Source organism: Leptosomus discolor, chromosome 4, assembly GCF_034619465.1.
Source record: "Leptosomus discolor isolate bLepDis1 chromosome 4, bLepDis1.hap2, whole genome shotgun sequence".
In the NCBI taxonomy this organism is placed as follows: Eukaryota; Metazoa; Chordata; class Aves; order Leptosomiformes; family Leptosomidae; genus Leptosomus; species Leptosomus discolor.
Window position 1 is genome coordinate 27,314,441 of NC_141394.1, and position 17,190 is coordinate 27,331,630.

The following is a 17,190-nucleotide window of genomic DNA, read 5'->3' on the forward strand; positions in this document are numbered from 1 at the left end:
TGTCTAGTTTCTGGAACGCATTTGCACCGGATTCCCAGGGAGTGTTGTTGGCTTATCTTTTTGTTGAAGATTCTGTGACATCTTCCGTCTGCACAGGTCAGCAGTATGGGTCGGCTTGATGGGAAGGTCATCCTGCTGTCTGCAGCAGCACAGGGGATTGGACGAGCAGCTGCCATAGTAAGTTGGAAAATGGTTGTTCTCCTGTACCTAAGCTAGGTCTCTAATCCCAGTTTGTCCAATGACACCTGCACCAAACACGTTCTTGAATTAATAACCATAGATGAAGCTAGACCTACCCATTGAATAATTCGGAGAATAACATAGTCACTATACTGTATCATGCATGCTTTGTGCTGCTTGAATTTCTGAAAGGCTTCAGCTTTGAGGGGTGATATTAGGCACAGATAAGAGCAAGATTTGAGAACAGCTGCAACTGCTTTTCTAACAATACATGGTTGTACTGTCTGTACCTTTAATCCAATATCTCTGCTGCTTTGTTCTGTGAGGAGGAGGGTAGAGGGAATATTTCCTGTCATAAGGCTGGATACTGCAGTAAAGCCAAGACACTTTAGCTACATTAATAGCTGATGTAACAAAGTCTGTGTGATACTAACAGCACAGCTATCCAACAAGCTCCCACCTGTGAGGAATTCTTTACAAATTAATTACCATTAAACAGAATTCAACATATGTATTAACTTTCTGGTTACCTTTTAATTCCTTTTGACCAGTTCTTCCCCTGCTACTTCTTCCATAGCAGGTAGAGAAACTAGTAGACCTATCTCAGTATCTCTGTGATGTAATCAACAAGCCAGGAAAAGCTCCTGTACATAGGATTTTTGCCAGACTAGTTAGTTTCTCATGCATGCAGTTAAGACTGCAGAAGGCTGCTGATCTTGGCACTTACACTTAAACACTCAGTGCAAGGAGCAGGTAATTTTCCTGATGATTTAACTTTGTAAATACCCAACAAGCCATAGAACACTGGCATGTTTAATGACGCTATCCTCTTAAGCTGCACTTGAGACACTTATTTTGAAGGTTAGGGGCTATAGTCTAAGGTGCCAGAATGCTTTTAACACAAAGGTTACTTTGTTAGCCTAGCTGTTGTCTTATCACTAATCACAATGCAGAGAAAGCAGGTTTTGAGAGGAGTGTCAAAAATGAAGGAATATCTCTGGTTAAGTATGAAAAAGAAAAGTCATGCTCTTCTTAATACTGCTGTATTCCAATGATTTGGATGCAAAGGATTTTCATTAAATTTTATATACCACCATTCCTTTTTTTTATGACTTGTGCCTTTACCTGTCAAATCCTATAACTGCATTTAAATCCAAAAATACAGACAATTCTAGCCCTACGTGTTTGTAATATGCTTGCTAGTGCATGTGCAGCTAATAAGGGCAATAATAATACCAGTTGTTTTCATCTCTTAGTCTCATTACTGTTCTTATACTTTATTTATGGATTCTTTACTTCAAGGAAAATATCTTAAATCTGTCTTATATATTGTAGAGTTGCTTAGTTGTCTCCAGGATGTGTGGTAATTGATGTCAATTGCACCCTGACATGCCCATAATGAAAAGTGAGAGATCAGCTGCCTTCAGCCAAACTGGCAACTTCAAGCCAAAAAAGAAATAAGAAGAAAACAGACTTTATTTCTGGTAAAATCTGGAATATCTAAACTTAAACTGGTTCTCTTACTTGTATTCTTCAGGCTTTTGCTAAAGAAGGAGCCAAAGTCATTGCTACAGACATCAATGAGTCTAAGCTGCAAGAACTGGAGAAATATCCAGGTAAGTGACCTACAGTAGGTGTTAGTTCAGCTGTTGCAAGTTTTGTTTTAAACTGGCTGAAATATAATTTGAAGATAGGGTAAACTTCAAAAGGCCAGAAAAACTTAAAATATCCAGACTAATTATTTAGATGTTGGCGTTGCTTTATTCTCTGGTTTGGAATGGCAGAGATTTAGCATGCAAAATACTGCAACATCAGCATATCAGATGCAGTATTAGTATTATTCCAGGCACGTGGAATAACTTTGAGTTTCTGATGTCACAGCAGCAGTTGACTTCTGCTTCCCAAATGGCACCCGTTTCACTTACCTTTTGAGATCACTAGATTAATCGTCAAACATATCGCTCTAAAAGGCACAGAATGCATTTCTCTGATCACGAGAACTAACATCCAGCTACACAAAAATCAGATTTAGTGTCTTGAATTACCATGGTCCGTGCTTACTAAGGGATGCATTAAAAGGACAGCTGTCTGGTAGAATTTGTATGTCTTCAGAAACTAATTCCACCAACACTAGATAAGCCTATTCTGTTTGTACAAGTGCTCAGGCCTGAAGGTTGCTTTCCTACCAGTATCACAGGAACACGCTTCAAGGAGCAGGTTTTGTATAGCTGTGTTTCTTAATCATAAGTGACACAAGCATGGGACATTATATTAAAAATTATTTTTCCAATCTTGAAATTAAAAAAAAACTTGGGTATATTTTATAACTGAAAGTGCTTCCAACTTAATTTGGTGGAAGGATGCGGGTTTAATGAATTCCTATTACAGGGTGACAAATATATAAAAAAACCTTTTCTCTGGCACAGCTTTTGGAATGAATATCAGTCTCTACTGACTGGAGTTCACAACAAGCAATCCCTTTGCAATTCTTTAGGAACTTTAGGACTTTCCAGGTTCATTCTGAGGGTATTTAGGAAAGTGTTAAGTTTTGAACTGTGCATTTTTTTTCCCTCTGCTAGTGTACTCACAAGGAAAGAGGTAATTTTCCATATACTCATAGCTATTTCCATCCTTTTGACATATGATTAGTTAAGTTATAATTCATCAAGGCTTGGCACATTGTGGTCTTTGAATGTAATCCAGGAGAGGTAATTCCAGTGCTGATGTTAATCACCAGCCTGTAGTCTAATTGCATCATTATACATAAATCTCTTCAAAAGTGTCTATATCTTTTAACTAAGGCATATAAAGCCTGTTCATGGACTTGTCAGTTTGGCTTTAAAAGAAACAGGGTTTTATCCATTTTAAATCAAATTCTCCCATAATTTAGACATCACTCAGATGCTTTACAGACAGCTTTACAGTATTTCATAGAATCATGTACACTGGATGAGACCTCTGGAGGCCATTTAGTCCTGCCTGCTGCTCAGAGTGGCTCTGGTTAGAGCAGGTTGCTCAGGGCTGTGTTGAGCCCAGTTCTGAACAATTCCAAGGATGGAATTTCCTCAACAGCCTCTGTAGGCCCCTGTTCCAGTGTGACTGCTCTCCTAGTTTTAAGATAATAATATTTAAAAAACAGACAAAAAACTTCAAACAAACAACAAAAAAAAACCCCACACCAAACCCCACAAAACTCAAACATATGTTATATTATGTCAGACTTTCCCATGTTCCAACTTCTTTCTGTTGCCTTTCATCCTTCCACTGTGGGCCTCTGAGAAGTCTGGGTCCATGTCCTCTACAGTCTCTCAATAGGTAGTTGTAGATATTTATTAGACTGTGTCACTAGTTGCACGTGACTAAATTGTAAAAAACCTGTGTTGGGGCACAGGTATGTTCTGCGCTAGATGTCCCTTCATCCTAGATGCAGGGTAGGCTGTGACCAGGCTGTGGCAACAGGGTGATCAGCAGTAAGTGTTAGTGCCCTGGGAGCCTTTGTGTACCCACTAAGGGAACTACTGGAGTACACCCTGACTACTCCTTTTCCACTCATCCAGGTTTCCTTTAGATGAAAATCTCACGTATTTGAGAAGAGGGCACAGCTCAGTCTTTACAAGCAGCATGGAGTGAAGGTGCAGGCAAAGTGTACCAAACTATGCCTATTCCATAGTAAGGATTCAGCCTTGATATGGCTGACAGAAGCTAGTTGTGCTAGACTACTGAAAGCTGCTTAAGTAACATGAGATAAAATAATATGTAGATTATGTCACATCATATCTTACAGCTCACCTGGAAGAGCAGTTCTTTTACTTTGCTCTTTTTGCTTCTGGCCAGGGAATGGCACGGCTGTGGTTGGCCCTAAAGCAGTTCTGTTAGAGGGCCTGATTCTGTTGAAAAGTGTTTGGAAGAGTTGAGCCTGATGCTGTTTTGGAGAGATTATGTTTCTCAGTCTTTCAGAGATAACTTCTTTGAATTAAATAGAAGGGTTGGGTTTGTGGGTGGTTTTTGTTGTCAGTGGCATTCTTGAAGGTATGGCAGAGGCACAGCCAGTGCTGTAAGTGCTGATAGTGACAGCTGTCAGAGGCTGAAATACATAGAAACTCACAGTGAAAAGCAACATGTTTCCAGCTCTGTCTTGTTTCATTATAAACAAATAATTGCAAAAACATCAGCATCATATTTTTAAAGTAGCCTTTGTGACAGAAGCCATCATTTTGTTACACTTCATTTCTGTTATCATGGCTATGATATCATTCCAGGTTATGTAAGTTAGTGGCTTATACAAAATCACTTTTTCTCATTAATCAAATCATATAAAGCTGGTTCATCACATCCTCAACTACACATTGATAGATGGCATGTAACGTGATTGTGAGTGTATGTGACACACGTAACTAGTTTCAAGTAATTATTATTCTACAATAGCGGGCATGAAAGCTTGTTATGATTATACAGGCTCTGCAATTCTTCAGTTTGAGAGCACAGTGGAACTCAAAGTTTTTGGAAATGTTTTTAAGGTAAATGACGTCAGCTCATCTGCTTGTGTGAGGCTGTATGACAATCAAATCGGTGGATCTTTTTTTAATTCTCTTCTGAAATTTTAAATAGCATGCCATGCTGCCCATTGCTGTCCTGATTTAACTATTGCACTAATTTGATCATTAAGCGTAGCTCCCGCTCAGTGAGTCTCCATGCCATGGTGAACCACTGATGGGGGGCTGCTCCTGGCAAGCCACTGACTTGAATCGTAGATGCAGTCCTCAGCACTTCAGAAAAATGAAGTACTGATCCTTAGCCAAATACACTGAAATGAATACCGTGTTTTTCTAGGCATTCAAATACGGGTTCTGGATGTCACCAAAAAGGAGCAGATAGAAAACCTGGCCAAGGAGATTGAAAGGCTTGATGTCCTCTGTAACATTGCAGGGTAACCAGCTTCTGTTTGATCCCACTTCTTTTTCCAGTTTTCCCGGTCCTCCAGAAGTAGTTTCTTCTACTTAAATGCATTTTATTTCTTTAGTTTTAATACATTTTATATCTTTAATATAAGTTTTCTTGTGTTTTCATCAACACTGAACTTTTTGTGCATAGCTGTGTTACTCAGGCCAAGATAGAATGGCCCTGGAATTTGTCATGTTTTCCCCGCTCTATGGGTGCCCTGTACTGATGGCTTTGGCCCTCCTGGCACAACAGTGAGAAAGCTGACGCTCTGCCAGTGCTCTATCTTTAATTTCCCTATTACCAAACATTTCTTTGCACATATTGGATCTGTCTTGTCTCACTGATACTTATCAGAAGAAATATACTGTTGCTTGCTTTCTTCAAAAGAGCTCTTGTCCCTCCTTTTCAAGGTTGGAAGGTTGGACTATTGCAAAATAGTGATGGAAAGATATGCATAAAAAAATCAGAGACATAAATCACAGACAGTCATTCACTTCATGCACTTATTCTAGGTTTGTTCATCACGGAACCATTCTGGATTGTGAAGAGCAAGACTGGAACTTCACTATGAACCTCAATGTTCGCAGCATGTATCTAATGATCAAGACATTCCTTCCTAAGGTAAGGCTCGGTTGCCCATGATTCTTAGTCTCTGCTGCATTGTGCTTAGTGTGAGAGGTCTAAGTTGTTGCTACTGTGACAGCATGGGGTTTGAAATAAAAAGGCAAGTATGAGCTTTGTATAGGGGAGGCCCTTCGATTATAGTGATCCTACTCTAAAACATTCTCTGCATTGTGTAATCCTTCAAGTAGACAATCTGTCTAAAGGATATCGTAAAGAAGATTAATTCAGGGGGGTTGTCCCATGTAATTTGTAACTAAAATCCTTCAAATGCAGAGCAGTGAGAGCGCCATTGCAATACAGTGCTGCAGTATTATACTATAGCACACAGCTGCACAATACTGCTGCTACAAAGAATTTATAAAATATGTTTATCAATGTGAATTTTACGCAAATCTGGAAACTACCTTGTGAAGCAATTCAGTGCCACTGATACCATCATGCTGGTGATATCAGAACAACAGTGTGTTTGATGCAGTAACTATGTTCGGGACTACAAAAATTTGTGGACTGAATAAAGTATTTGTATTCCTGTAAATGCAAAGGCCAGAAGTGGAAGCTGTGACCATGACTGGATGATGACTGCTCTGTTTTCAGTGTTGTTCCAGCCCTTTTTGTTCATTTGGTTCTTGTTAGCTTTTTTTTTTTCCTTAGCTGATCTTCCTGTCAAAGGTTCTTTTGTAACAACTTCAGCCACCTCAGGTTTTGAGATGCCTCAAAAAGTTGTTAGCGACACTTCAGAGATGCTAGGGAGCTGTGGTTTAGTCTTCTCCAAAGCAATGGAAAAGTGAGTTAGTGCATTGGCAGATGGTATGAGCAGATGGCTACGTAGGGTAATTTACATAGGTGTGACAAGAGGACAAAGACTCAGAGATGGCTATCTAGGCAAAAAATCCTTCCCTGTCATAGCCTTCATGCCTCAGATGACTTAAGAGAACCTAGTGAGAATTTCCAATTCTGCTTTGGTACTTCAGTCGATAGACCAAAAAGAGATAGGCACCTATTCACGCTAATTAAGCTTTGTTATCCTGTGTATCAACTGCATGTATGGCTGTTCTGTGGGTTATATTGGGCTACTTTGCTGGACCTGCAGATGACAAGACAGCTTGCATTTGAATAACATAAACATTCTTTTGCAGATGCTTAAACAGAAATCTGGAAATATAATAAATATGTCCTCAGTGGCATCCAGCATTAAAGGTCAGTAGCTTGCTAGAGAGTGCCTTAAAGATAAAAATCTTTAAAGCGATGGGAATGCAAAATAAATATTGCACAACTTTGAATTTAGAGGACACCACCAATCCTGTGGAGAGATGCAATTAAAAAAAAAGTGAACACATCAAGTCATGCATTCACACAAGGAAACTGCAGAAACACTAAGATCCTTGCCTGTGAGCTTTTGAGTCTATCCTGAATGTTTTGTAGCATCCTTTTTACCAGCTTGTATTCAGTAAAACGGAATTACTTTCTGTAATATTTTACTACATATGTTCTTCAGAGAAACAATGAAGAACCGACAGTTATGTAAGTGCTATATTTATGCTTCCCAAGGACACCTGATGGTGATTAACAGGCTGGTCTCTGCCGTCCCTAAACCTTTCTTTGCTTTGTTAACTTTTCTAGACTACTCCCCAAACTTACACTATTGAAAGATCATGTGCTTTGCTCTGTGGTGTATGCCTGAGTACAATTCTGGCAGTCAGCATTCTAGCTGGCCCACCCTTGTGGAAAGACTGCAGGAGCTACAGGAAATGCTGGAGTCCAGAAACAGGTGCATATTGAACAAACTTGTCTGTCTCTTCTTCTTTTTTTTTAAAAAAAATACGTTTCTACACTGCTTTCACACTGGCCTTCTGTTAGGAGTTGTGAACAGATGTGTATACAGTACTTCAAAGGCAGCAGTTATTGGTCTAACAAAGTCTGTGGCAGCTGATTTCATTGAACAAGGCATCAGATGCAACTGCATATGTCCTGGTAAGTATTCTTACATTATTTTGTAAACTGGGAGCAGATGCTAGAAGGACGGATTTAATTTGACATTATTAACAAAGAACAGACTTACAAGTGGTGACTAAAGTTACCAGCAATCAAAAAGAACAGGACGTGCTTGAAATGCTTCTGAGGTTTGAAATAGAAAAGTTGTTGCTTTTGTAGTTAAGCCATATGTTTAGTCTGTTAACCCAGCATATGCACTTTATATGTGCATTACACAGTATTTGAATGTTTATTTTCAAAGATACAGTCTAGAAAGTAGGAAGTTAGAAGCAGGCAAGAGCTAGCTATCAGGCTAGCCGTTGTTTAACCATCTGAAAAGTGGTGACTCTAGTTCTCCAAAGTCTTGCCTTCTGTTGAAGTTTAGAATCTTATGCTATGTTGATAGTTTTGCAGTCTTTCTCCTGAACCATATCATGAAGTTGCACGTAAGCGTTAAGACATACAAATAGAACTGATGAACTGCATTTGTTTGTCATGATTGTTGATGCAGTTGATTTTTAACATTTAATTAAAAATTTTGTTTAGGAACTGTTGACACACCATCTTTACAGGAAAGAATCCAAGCCCGGCCTAACCCAGAACAGGTGAGAAAGCAATTTATTAGTTTGATCATGTGTGTACATATGTTTAACTCCCTTTAAGAAAATAAAATAAATATATAGGGGCATTTCTGCCCATATTCAAGAACAGAGTATCAATGATAAGATAACAGTAGTGTCTCCTTTGATAGTTTGAACACTAGACAGAAGTCTTAAAATGCCTCAGAAGGATACTGTTGCTTAGTGAATACAGAGGGTCTGTCATCCCTGCAAGCGTTTGCAATCATCGGTTATACTATCTAGTGCAAAAGTAGAAGACTTTTCTACTGTGGCAGGTGGCAGCCATAAACTAGTGCAAAAACATGATAGAAAGGGCATTCTGGCCTAAGCATTTCAAAATTATTTGGGATGCTTAATAAATAACTGAGCCCTCATTTGAAGGGCCTGGGAATATCTACTATCAAAGCAATAAGGGCTTATGTTGGCTTTATTCTGGAAACAGAGGTTTAGGTCCAGTCTTCTACTATTTTTCAACCTGAAATTCATACCACTGTTAATCTTCTAATTTCTCTTTCTAGCATAAATTCTCTACTCAGTGTACTAAAGGAATTTATGACTTCTGGCCTGTTTCCAGTATTGCTTTGTACCTTGCATACTAATTGGATTAAAATAATTGTTGTGTATTTTTGATATACCAAATGCTCTTATACATCTAGGCATTGAAAGATTTTCTAGCCAGACAGAAGACTGGTAGGATGGCTACTGCTGAAGAAGTGGCCCATCTCTTTGTGTACTTGGCTTCTGATGAAGTGAGTATGGAACAATAACATTTCCTGTCACAGAATCCCATGCTACTTTGCTGCTTCACAACAGAAATAATTTGTTTTACAAGGATTTATCTCGTCTTTGAGCTGGATTATTACAAAAATAAAAAAAACCATCTTTTACTGAGTTCAACCCATGATACAAAAAGTAGTCTGAAAGTTTACAGTGATTGTTAAGGCATTACATATTTGGTACCATAGCCTGGTGGTTTCATATCATTTGAGCAACTTGACTGAGCCCAGATCATGGAATCGTAGAATGGTTTGGGTTGGAAAGGATCCTCTACTTCCAACCCCCCTGCCATGACCAGGGACACCTCCCACCAGACCAGGTTGCTCAAAGCCCCATCCAGCCTGGCCTTGAACACTGCCAGGGAGGGGGCAGCCACAGCTTCTCTGGGCAACCTGTTGCAGTGTCTCACCACCCTCACAGGAAAGAGTTTCTTCCTAAGATCTAATCTAAATCTACCTGAATCATCCTGAGTGATAGGAGAAATGGGCTTGTCTACTCATCACCTACCTTCACTATTCAAGAGCAAATATTTGTGTAGAACTGCTGGAGGTTTCACCTATAAGAGTTAATGCTCAGAGTGAATCTACCCTTTCAGCATAAGGAAAACAATAGACTCACTGGGGCTGTTATACACCAAACTCTTAATGACCACTGCAAATACCACCAACACTAATGAGCACACATCAAGGTTATTCTGGATGCTATAAATTTACCATAAATCTAAGGCTGGACTGGATTCTTCTGGACTTGTGCAGCAGCCCTGCTGAGCATAACACAATACTTTAATGGAATTAATTCAGTCTTAATGTTGCTATCTATCAGTAATCTGTTTCTCATTTTCATCTTGGTTTTAGTGTTTCTGTAAAGGTACTAATTTTTTCCAGTCTGGTCATAGGGTTTTCAACCATGTGTAGGTAGAATTCCAGTTTTCCAATATATGGATTTTATATATATATTTTATATATTTTATATATATATATGCTTTAGTGCTGACATAGAGAAGAATGTGAACAGCTCGGTTGCTTACCTTACTGTCTGCACAATCCAAATTTTCAGTTAGGTCCCCTTGTAATTATTGGCTGACCTGATCAGACTCTGCTCAGCTGAACAAAGGTAATAACATCATAGTGTGGGTGTTATTTCTGCAGGTAAGATATCTGAAGTCTAGCTTACATGAACTTGTACACTCGGTATGCATTCCCATCTTAATGCCTCTAATAATACTTTTGCTGCAATCCCCTGAGTTTCCTGAAAGACTTCCATTTCTAAGTTTGTTTATGTTCTGTTGATTCAGATATTTTTGTAAGACAAAAAAGTCTTTGTATAAAAAGAAAGTGTTTGTTTGGTTTTTTTTTAATTTAAAGAAAAAGTGTTTCTCTGTAATAGCCATGAAACACTAGTTAAAATTACTGTTCATTTTTATGTAATTTCAGTCTGCCTACGTGACTGGTAATGAACTCATCATTGATGGAGGATGGAGCTTGTGATTGAGCCTACCTGCAAATGGAAATTCATACCATAAAGGCAAAAAGTGAGGATCATGTTTCTCAGTTAAGATAGTCTGAATTGTATTGTAAGCAAATCTGAGTGAAATGAATTAAATACTACATTTATTTTCATCCTGCAAAGTATTTGGAAGCTAAACATTCATAATTAGATTTCCTACTAGCATTGACATACTACCCAGAGAAAGCAGAGCGACTACTATTAAATCAGCCAAACAGATCCTGAACTAAGCGTGGTTTAAACAGAAGAAAGCAGAAACAATAGCAAACTTGAAGATTGGAATTTCTAATCATTTTGGTACTGGTAATAGATGTTTTTATATTAGAGAGCATACTAGTTGCAGATGGTACTTGAAAGCACATTCTGCTTTGCAAATTACAAAGTAGGTTCATTGTGCTCTGTGCTAGTGTTAGCAAAATGTATTAGAACTTTAAGAGCTGTAGAAAAACAGTCTGAATTGTTGAAAAGAATATGTCCCAAGCCTAGTAACACTTACAGATCCAAAGTAGGCGGTACTAGACAGTCAAACACTGTAGATATATGGTGTATGGGCACATGAAACTTCCTGCGTATATAGCCAAGTGTCAGTGTACACACGCTTGTGTTGCTTGTGCAACTGCAATGTCCGTTTTCCAGATCCTGGGCTAATCAGGCAGGCGGAATCTGGAAAAGCAGTAGCGCAAAAGGCAGGGCTGCAGATTACGGTTAGCAGTAGGACTGGCCACTTCGTGGGGTTTGGGAGGGTTTTTTGTTTAAGCCCATAACCACTATAGATGCTGTCTTCACAAAGCAGAAAAGATGGAGAGAAGGCTTCTCTAATGGTTAAGACTAAAGCTTATAGCATGTATGGGGATATATGTGGGAGAAATATTCTTAAATACACAGGTGGATCTTCATGAATACACTTGACTTTTAGCACACAAGCAAAAGGAGGGGAATTTACCACTCTAGATAGAGCAAATATATTCCTTCTCAAAAGCACGTACTAACAGTGGGCAAATATTGTTAAATCTGTGTGCTAGCTGCTAGGCTTTGGTATTCTGTTGGTCCATTCTCAATTACAATACGGTAGTTCGTGATAAAACACAAGGCTGTTTCTCTGAAAATATCAGGACTGTTTCTACAAGAGTTTGTGTTGATGTTTTTGTTGTGATAGCTCATGTTAGCTTTGATTTATGAATCGGAAACCTATTATCATAAAGTTTCATACTCTGGAAAAAAACATAGATCCTGAGTCAGAGATCTAAGGCAATGAATAGCTGAATTCCAAAGCTATTTGTTTTGCTAACGTACTGTTAAAACTGACATGAATGACATAGGTTGACTGCCCATAAATATAGTTACGTTTAAAAATTGCACACAGCTCCATTTGTCTAGTATATGAATGAAGCTGTATATAATTTCATATATATATATATATATGGGGGGAAGGAATTAAAGAATAAATGCTACTGAGTATGATCAGTATTCGGAAAGCACAGGGAAAATGTACAATATTTTGTGCATGTTTCTGTAAAAACTGCCTTGTTTTTATAATTATTGCTTAAACTTTTCAGTATTAGCTGAAGCATTAATACAAATTATTTGATTTCTAAGATAACGGAACATGCCTAGTTAAAATCGAGCTTCTTATTTTAAAATCGTAAGTAAATATAACTTTTACAAATGAGAAAGTTTTGTGGATCTTGGCTTCCTCAGGCTCATTGTGGGTTTAACTTTCACCTTTAATCATGGTTGGAGCATTCTGATCCTGTGTAGTTTGTTTATGAGTTTTTGAGTACCTAATATTGCAGTAAGGTGATCCTGCAGCCAAGCAGGATCAAGCTGAGGCAGAAATCCCGTTATCCAAAACGGCCCCACCAGTGTTCATTGACATGAATTCAAATGCTAAAAGTTCAGGCTGGCTGTTTGGATGGTTTCAGAGTTTTTAACATGAAGGCCAAAGCCCTTTCTCTGTAGTGGGTGTGGAAGGCTTACCTTGGAAAGAGAATCTCCCCACTGCAGTAACATGGGAAACTTGCACCGTGCATTCTGAAAATATAATTATAGAATCTGAGAGAAAATTCATTTTACTTATTGCATATTGAAATTTATTAGTTAACGTTTCTAAGCTCACTGGTGATTGTAGTATACAGATGTTGCTCAGAAATGGCTTTTTTTTTTTTCAAAGCACTCCTGCAAGAAAAGGAGGTACCATCTGCTTTTTACATTGCACTAAAAGCACAGATACACGGATTTTCCAGTGCTAGTCCGAGAAGCTGGTGGACTAGAAAAAAAAAATCAGGGGAGATTGCTGTCTCTTGCTTATTAGCAATGCTTTTCATGGATGTGTTAACAGCTACAAGCCTGAAACATGTTCTAATATCTAGGAGTTTTCCAGCAGACTTGCTGAAATTATTAAAGGAGGGTGCTTCTATGCTTTTGTGACTTCTTAATTCCCTGGCCTGTTTTTAATGGACTAGGTAATTCTGTTTGTTTTCCTTTCACCCCAGGGATAATATAAAGAGGAGTTTTTTGACTTTTCAGATTCTAGGTCAAACTTTTCTATTGCAGAAGAGGTGGGAAGAGACTTCCCTGATTTAGAGTCCTGGAAAATTTAATCTGATCAAAAACCAGTGCTTTTTTTCTCAGATTTCTAGTCAGCTTAATTATGCATAATGCTACTAGAAGCAACGTGTTACATTTGAACCTGCTTTTGTGTGCACCCAGAGTAGCCTGCAAAATGAGGCTGAGAGGGGTGAACCTGTCTCATTCCCTCACGTGCACTTAAAGACGAGGTGGACAGAACTGATTCTTCTTTAAGAAGTAGAAATTTCTTCATGGGAACACCACAAATATGCAAGGGTTTTTTGGGGGTTGGTTGGTTGGTTTGTTTTTATTCTCCTGCCTGCCCCAACGCAGTTCTGCATGCACTCAGAGCAGAGCCACCTCGAGACCAGTGCCCTTCGCACCTACCCTCCACCCACCGCGCCGCAGTCGGAGTAAGAGCATCGCACCTTCCCCACGTCTCTCCCCACGGCCCCGGGGCAGGCAGCCCCCAGGGCACCCTTTTTAGACGCGCGCGGCCTGCAGTGAGGCGGGAAGCGGAGGGCCGGCTGCGAGGCACACACCAACCTCCTTCCTTCTCATCCCTCACCCCCCTGCACGCCGCGGGCTCGGGGCCGGCCGCTCGCTCAAACCAAACGGTCCCGCCTTCGGCTGCTCGGGCGGCGGCCCCCTCGGCCCCCCTCCCTCCGCCGGCCCGGCAGCGACCTCCTCACGGGGCCGAGAGACACGGAGGCACTCGGGAAGCCCTCGCGGGACTCCAGGCCGCGGCTTTTAGGGCTGGTGCACCCAGGCTGTGCGTCTGGAGGAGGGGCTGGGCGGCAGCCGCAGCGGCAGGGGAGGAGGAGCCAGAGCCGGCGGAGCCGCTTGCCGGGCGGGGACCGCCGCCTCCCCGCGGAGGCTACCCAGGCGGCGCGGGGAGCGGGTCCTCCCCTCCCGTCCCCGCCGCTCCCCGGGGGAGCTGTCTGCCCCGTCCCGCCGTGCCTCCACCGGCTGGGGCCGGCGGCGAGGTAAGGCGGGGGCCGCGGCGGGCCGGGCGAGCGGGCGGTGGGAGGGAGCTCGCGTCAGCGGCCGCTTGCGTCTCTCTGTGGATGCTGCGTGGGCTGGGCTGGGGGTTTTGGGTCGGTTGTTTCGGGTTTTTTACCCGAACGGTAGTTGCTCTGGCGATGGCTGTGGTACTTTATCGGTATTCCTTTCCGTACCGCGTGTGCGCCCAGCAGAACGCTGCTGGTCACCGGGGCGTGAGCCAAGGATCGAGGCAGGCACATGCTGCCCGCCAGTCATCGCGTCAGCCCAGCTCTCCCTCTCTGGCTTCCTACCCGTTAAAAACAACTGAAACGAGAAGATCTAATAAAAACCTTTCTTGTTTTAAAATAATCTTTTAGAGGGAGGTACTGGCATAAGTCTGTTACTGGCTGGTTTCCATGGTACAGGCTTTAACCCTGTGGTATGAATTCTGCTCCATGATTTCTCAATCACTGATTTTGGGTGTATAGAGGGTAAAGTTTAAAAAAAACAAAACAAAACAAAACAAACAAACCCCAAAAAACCCCAAACCAAACCAACCAACCAAAACTACCAAAAAAACCCCACAAACAAACAAGTACCATGAACCCCAAAAAAAACTCACCCTGGTGTCAGTAAATGCACTACTCACTTTGGTCTCATTGAGCCAACTGGCTGTTGCTTGAAAGTATCAAGAAGGTATCAAGAACCTGACAGGATGAAGACCTGTCACAAAACAGATAAGGACAGCACATCACACCTTGAAACCATTCCCAATAAGCAGAGCATCCACTCTCCTTCCTTAGTCAATCTTTTCTTTCCTAAGCACTACTGTGAACAATGCATTCAGGAGCTGAAACTGGTGTGAGCTGGACTTGGGTTTCTCAGAAGTATTAATATATTTTGTATCAACAGCTATGTGACGCCAAGAACTGGGATGTTGCCTATGCAAAGCTGGATGGAGAGCAATATCCTTCTGTCCCTTACCCACACGCACCCCTTTCAGAATTACAAAATGGAATACATATACCCTGGGAAAGTGGTTGGTGAATGGAAGGAAGGAGGCACTTGTATGTTGCTGATACTTTCTGCGCCAGTTAGTAGACCCATTTGTGGGTTACCAGCCCACATAGAAGGATGAACAATCCTATGGAAGAACCCAAAAGTATTATTTATTTAACTAAAATGCTTTGAACTATTTCGTTCCACAAGCAGTAATTTAAAATATAGACAAGTACTGGAATTTGAGTAAATTAACACTTTACATTGAAAAAGGAAAGAATCTATTACCTTAGAACACACTGAAAGTGTTTGCCTATGGCTCTGTATTCTTCCTCTATGCCTTGGCCATGCCTCAAGCCAGTTTCATAGCAGAACAGCTCAAACAAAACCACCCAGGAGTTACAATAGCCTCATCTTTGTTCATGGTGTCAATCGTTTCCAAATATCAAATTGTATCATTAGAGACTGAATGCTCGATAACTGTGAAAATCAGCTCTCTGGCTTGCTTCCAGCAATTTAGCAAGGAAGGAATTTCTTGGCTCAAAAGCTCTAGCTTAACTTGACCAGTGTTTTATACGGCCAGAGCAATGTAAAAGACTTCAAGAAAATGCTGTTAGCACTGAAATGTAGTTGGTGGAGAACATATGCACACTTCTGCTGTAACAGAATACCCGCAAGCCTTATCTTCGGCTATGTGCATGTGACTCTTGATGGCTGTGTTGGGTTTGTATCTGGCAGGGTTTTGGTAGCAGGGGAGGGGGCTACAGGGGTGGCTCCTGTAAGAGGCTTCTTAGATGTTCCCCTGGCTCCAGTTTGGACCTGCCTCTGGCCAAGGCCGAGCCAATCAGTGCCTCTGTGAATAACTCTGTTTAAGAGGGGAAGACCTTTGGGCAAGCCTCTTTGTTTTGGCAGTGGAGGAGAGGAGGGGGGTGTGTGAGAAAAACAGCCATGCAGACACCCAGGTCAGTGAAGAAGGAGGAGGGAGGTGTGCTGGAGCAGAGATTCCCCTGTGGTCCGTGGGGAGATGGTGGGCTGACCCCCTGCAGCCCATGGAGATTAATGGTGGAGCAGGTGCTCACCTGCAGCCTGTGAAGGACCTCAGGCCTGAGCAGGTGACTGTGCCCAAAGAAGGGTGGTTGTGAATCCAAAGAAGGCCGTGACTTCGAGGAAGCCTGGGCTGGAGCAGCCCGTTGCTGGGAGGGCTGCACCCCACAAAAGGGACCTACGCTGGAGCAGGGGAGGACTGCGAGGGCCCCTCTCCTTGAGGAGGAAGGAGCAGCAGAGACAGCTTGTGATGAGCTGACTGCAACCCCCATTCCCTGTCCCCTGCACTGCTGGTGGGGAGGAGGTAAAGAAATAGCAGCAGAGCTGAGACTGGGAAGAAGGGAGGGGTGGGGGGAAGATATTTTTAAGACCTGGTTGTATTTCTCATTATCCTTAATGGTGGTGGTGGTGGTGGTTAAATTGATGCTGTTTTCCCCAGGTTGAGTCTGTCTTTTGCCCCTGAACATAACTGGTGAGTGAGCCCTCCCTGTCCTTTGTCTCGCCCCTCGAGCCTTTTGGCTATATTTTCCTCTTCCCCAACCCACCAAGGAGTGAGCGAGCAGCCGCTTGGTGCTTTGTTGCCAGCTGAGTGAGTTTAAACCACAACATGGGCTCAGACTTGTGAACTTACAGTAAATATTTGCACAAAAAGAATTCTGACATACAGAATAGCCCACTGACCTCTCTCTTGTTAGCTTCTATGAGACAAGAAGCAGACGAGTTAGACTGAGTAAATACAGTGACAATTACCCACAAACTTGGACTTTATTTCCTACTCTGAGAAGTATCTCCATGGGATATAAGCAGTAAAAAAGAGCCATGTTTTATCAGCCTCACCTGGATATTGAGTGCAAGTTGTGCATAGTCCTGATCTTTATTCAAACAGGCATCTTCCGTTTCTTAGATGTTCAGTCAATGTGCTTGTGAACAGTGATATCTAACAGAACCATGTTCTTGAAAATTCCTCTGAAAATCA

General features: G+C 41.5%; 1 protein-coding gene across 1 annotated transcript; it reads left to right on the forward strand.

Moving 5' to 3' along the window:
• The first annotated feature begins 105 nt into the window (after positions 1–105).
• On the forward strand, positions 106–10,691 carry BDH2 (3-hydroxybutyrate dehydrogenase 2). The gene is made up of 9 exons (XM_009953486.2): positions 106–177; positions 1,718–1,796; positions 5,011–5,107; positions 5,634–5,742; positions 6,882–6,942; positions 7,603–7,716; positions 8,263–8,321; positions 8,993–9,085; positions 10,547–10,691. Exons 1-9 carry the CDS (start codon positions 106–108, stop codon positions 10,598–10,600), a joined length of 738 nt encoding a protein of 245 aa, XP_009951788.1. The 3' UTR covers positions 10,601–10,691.
• Positions 10,692–17,190: the final 6,499 nt, after the last annotated feature.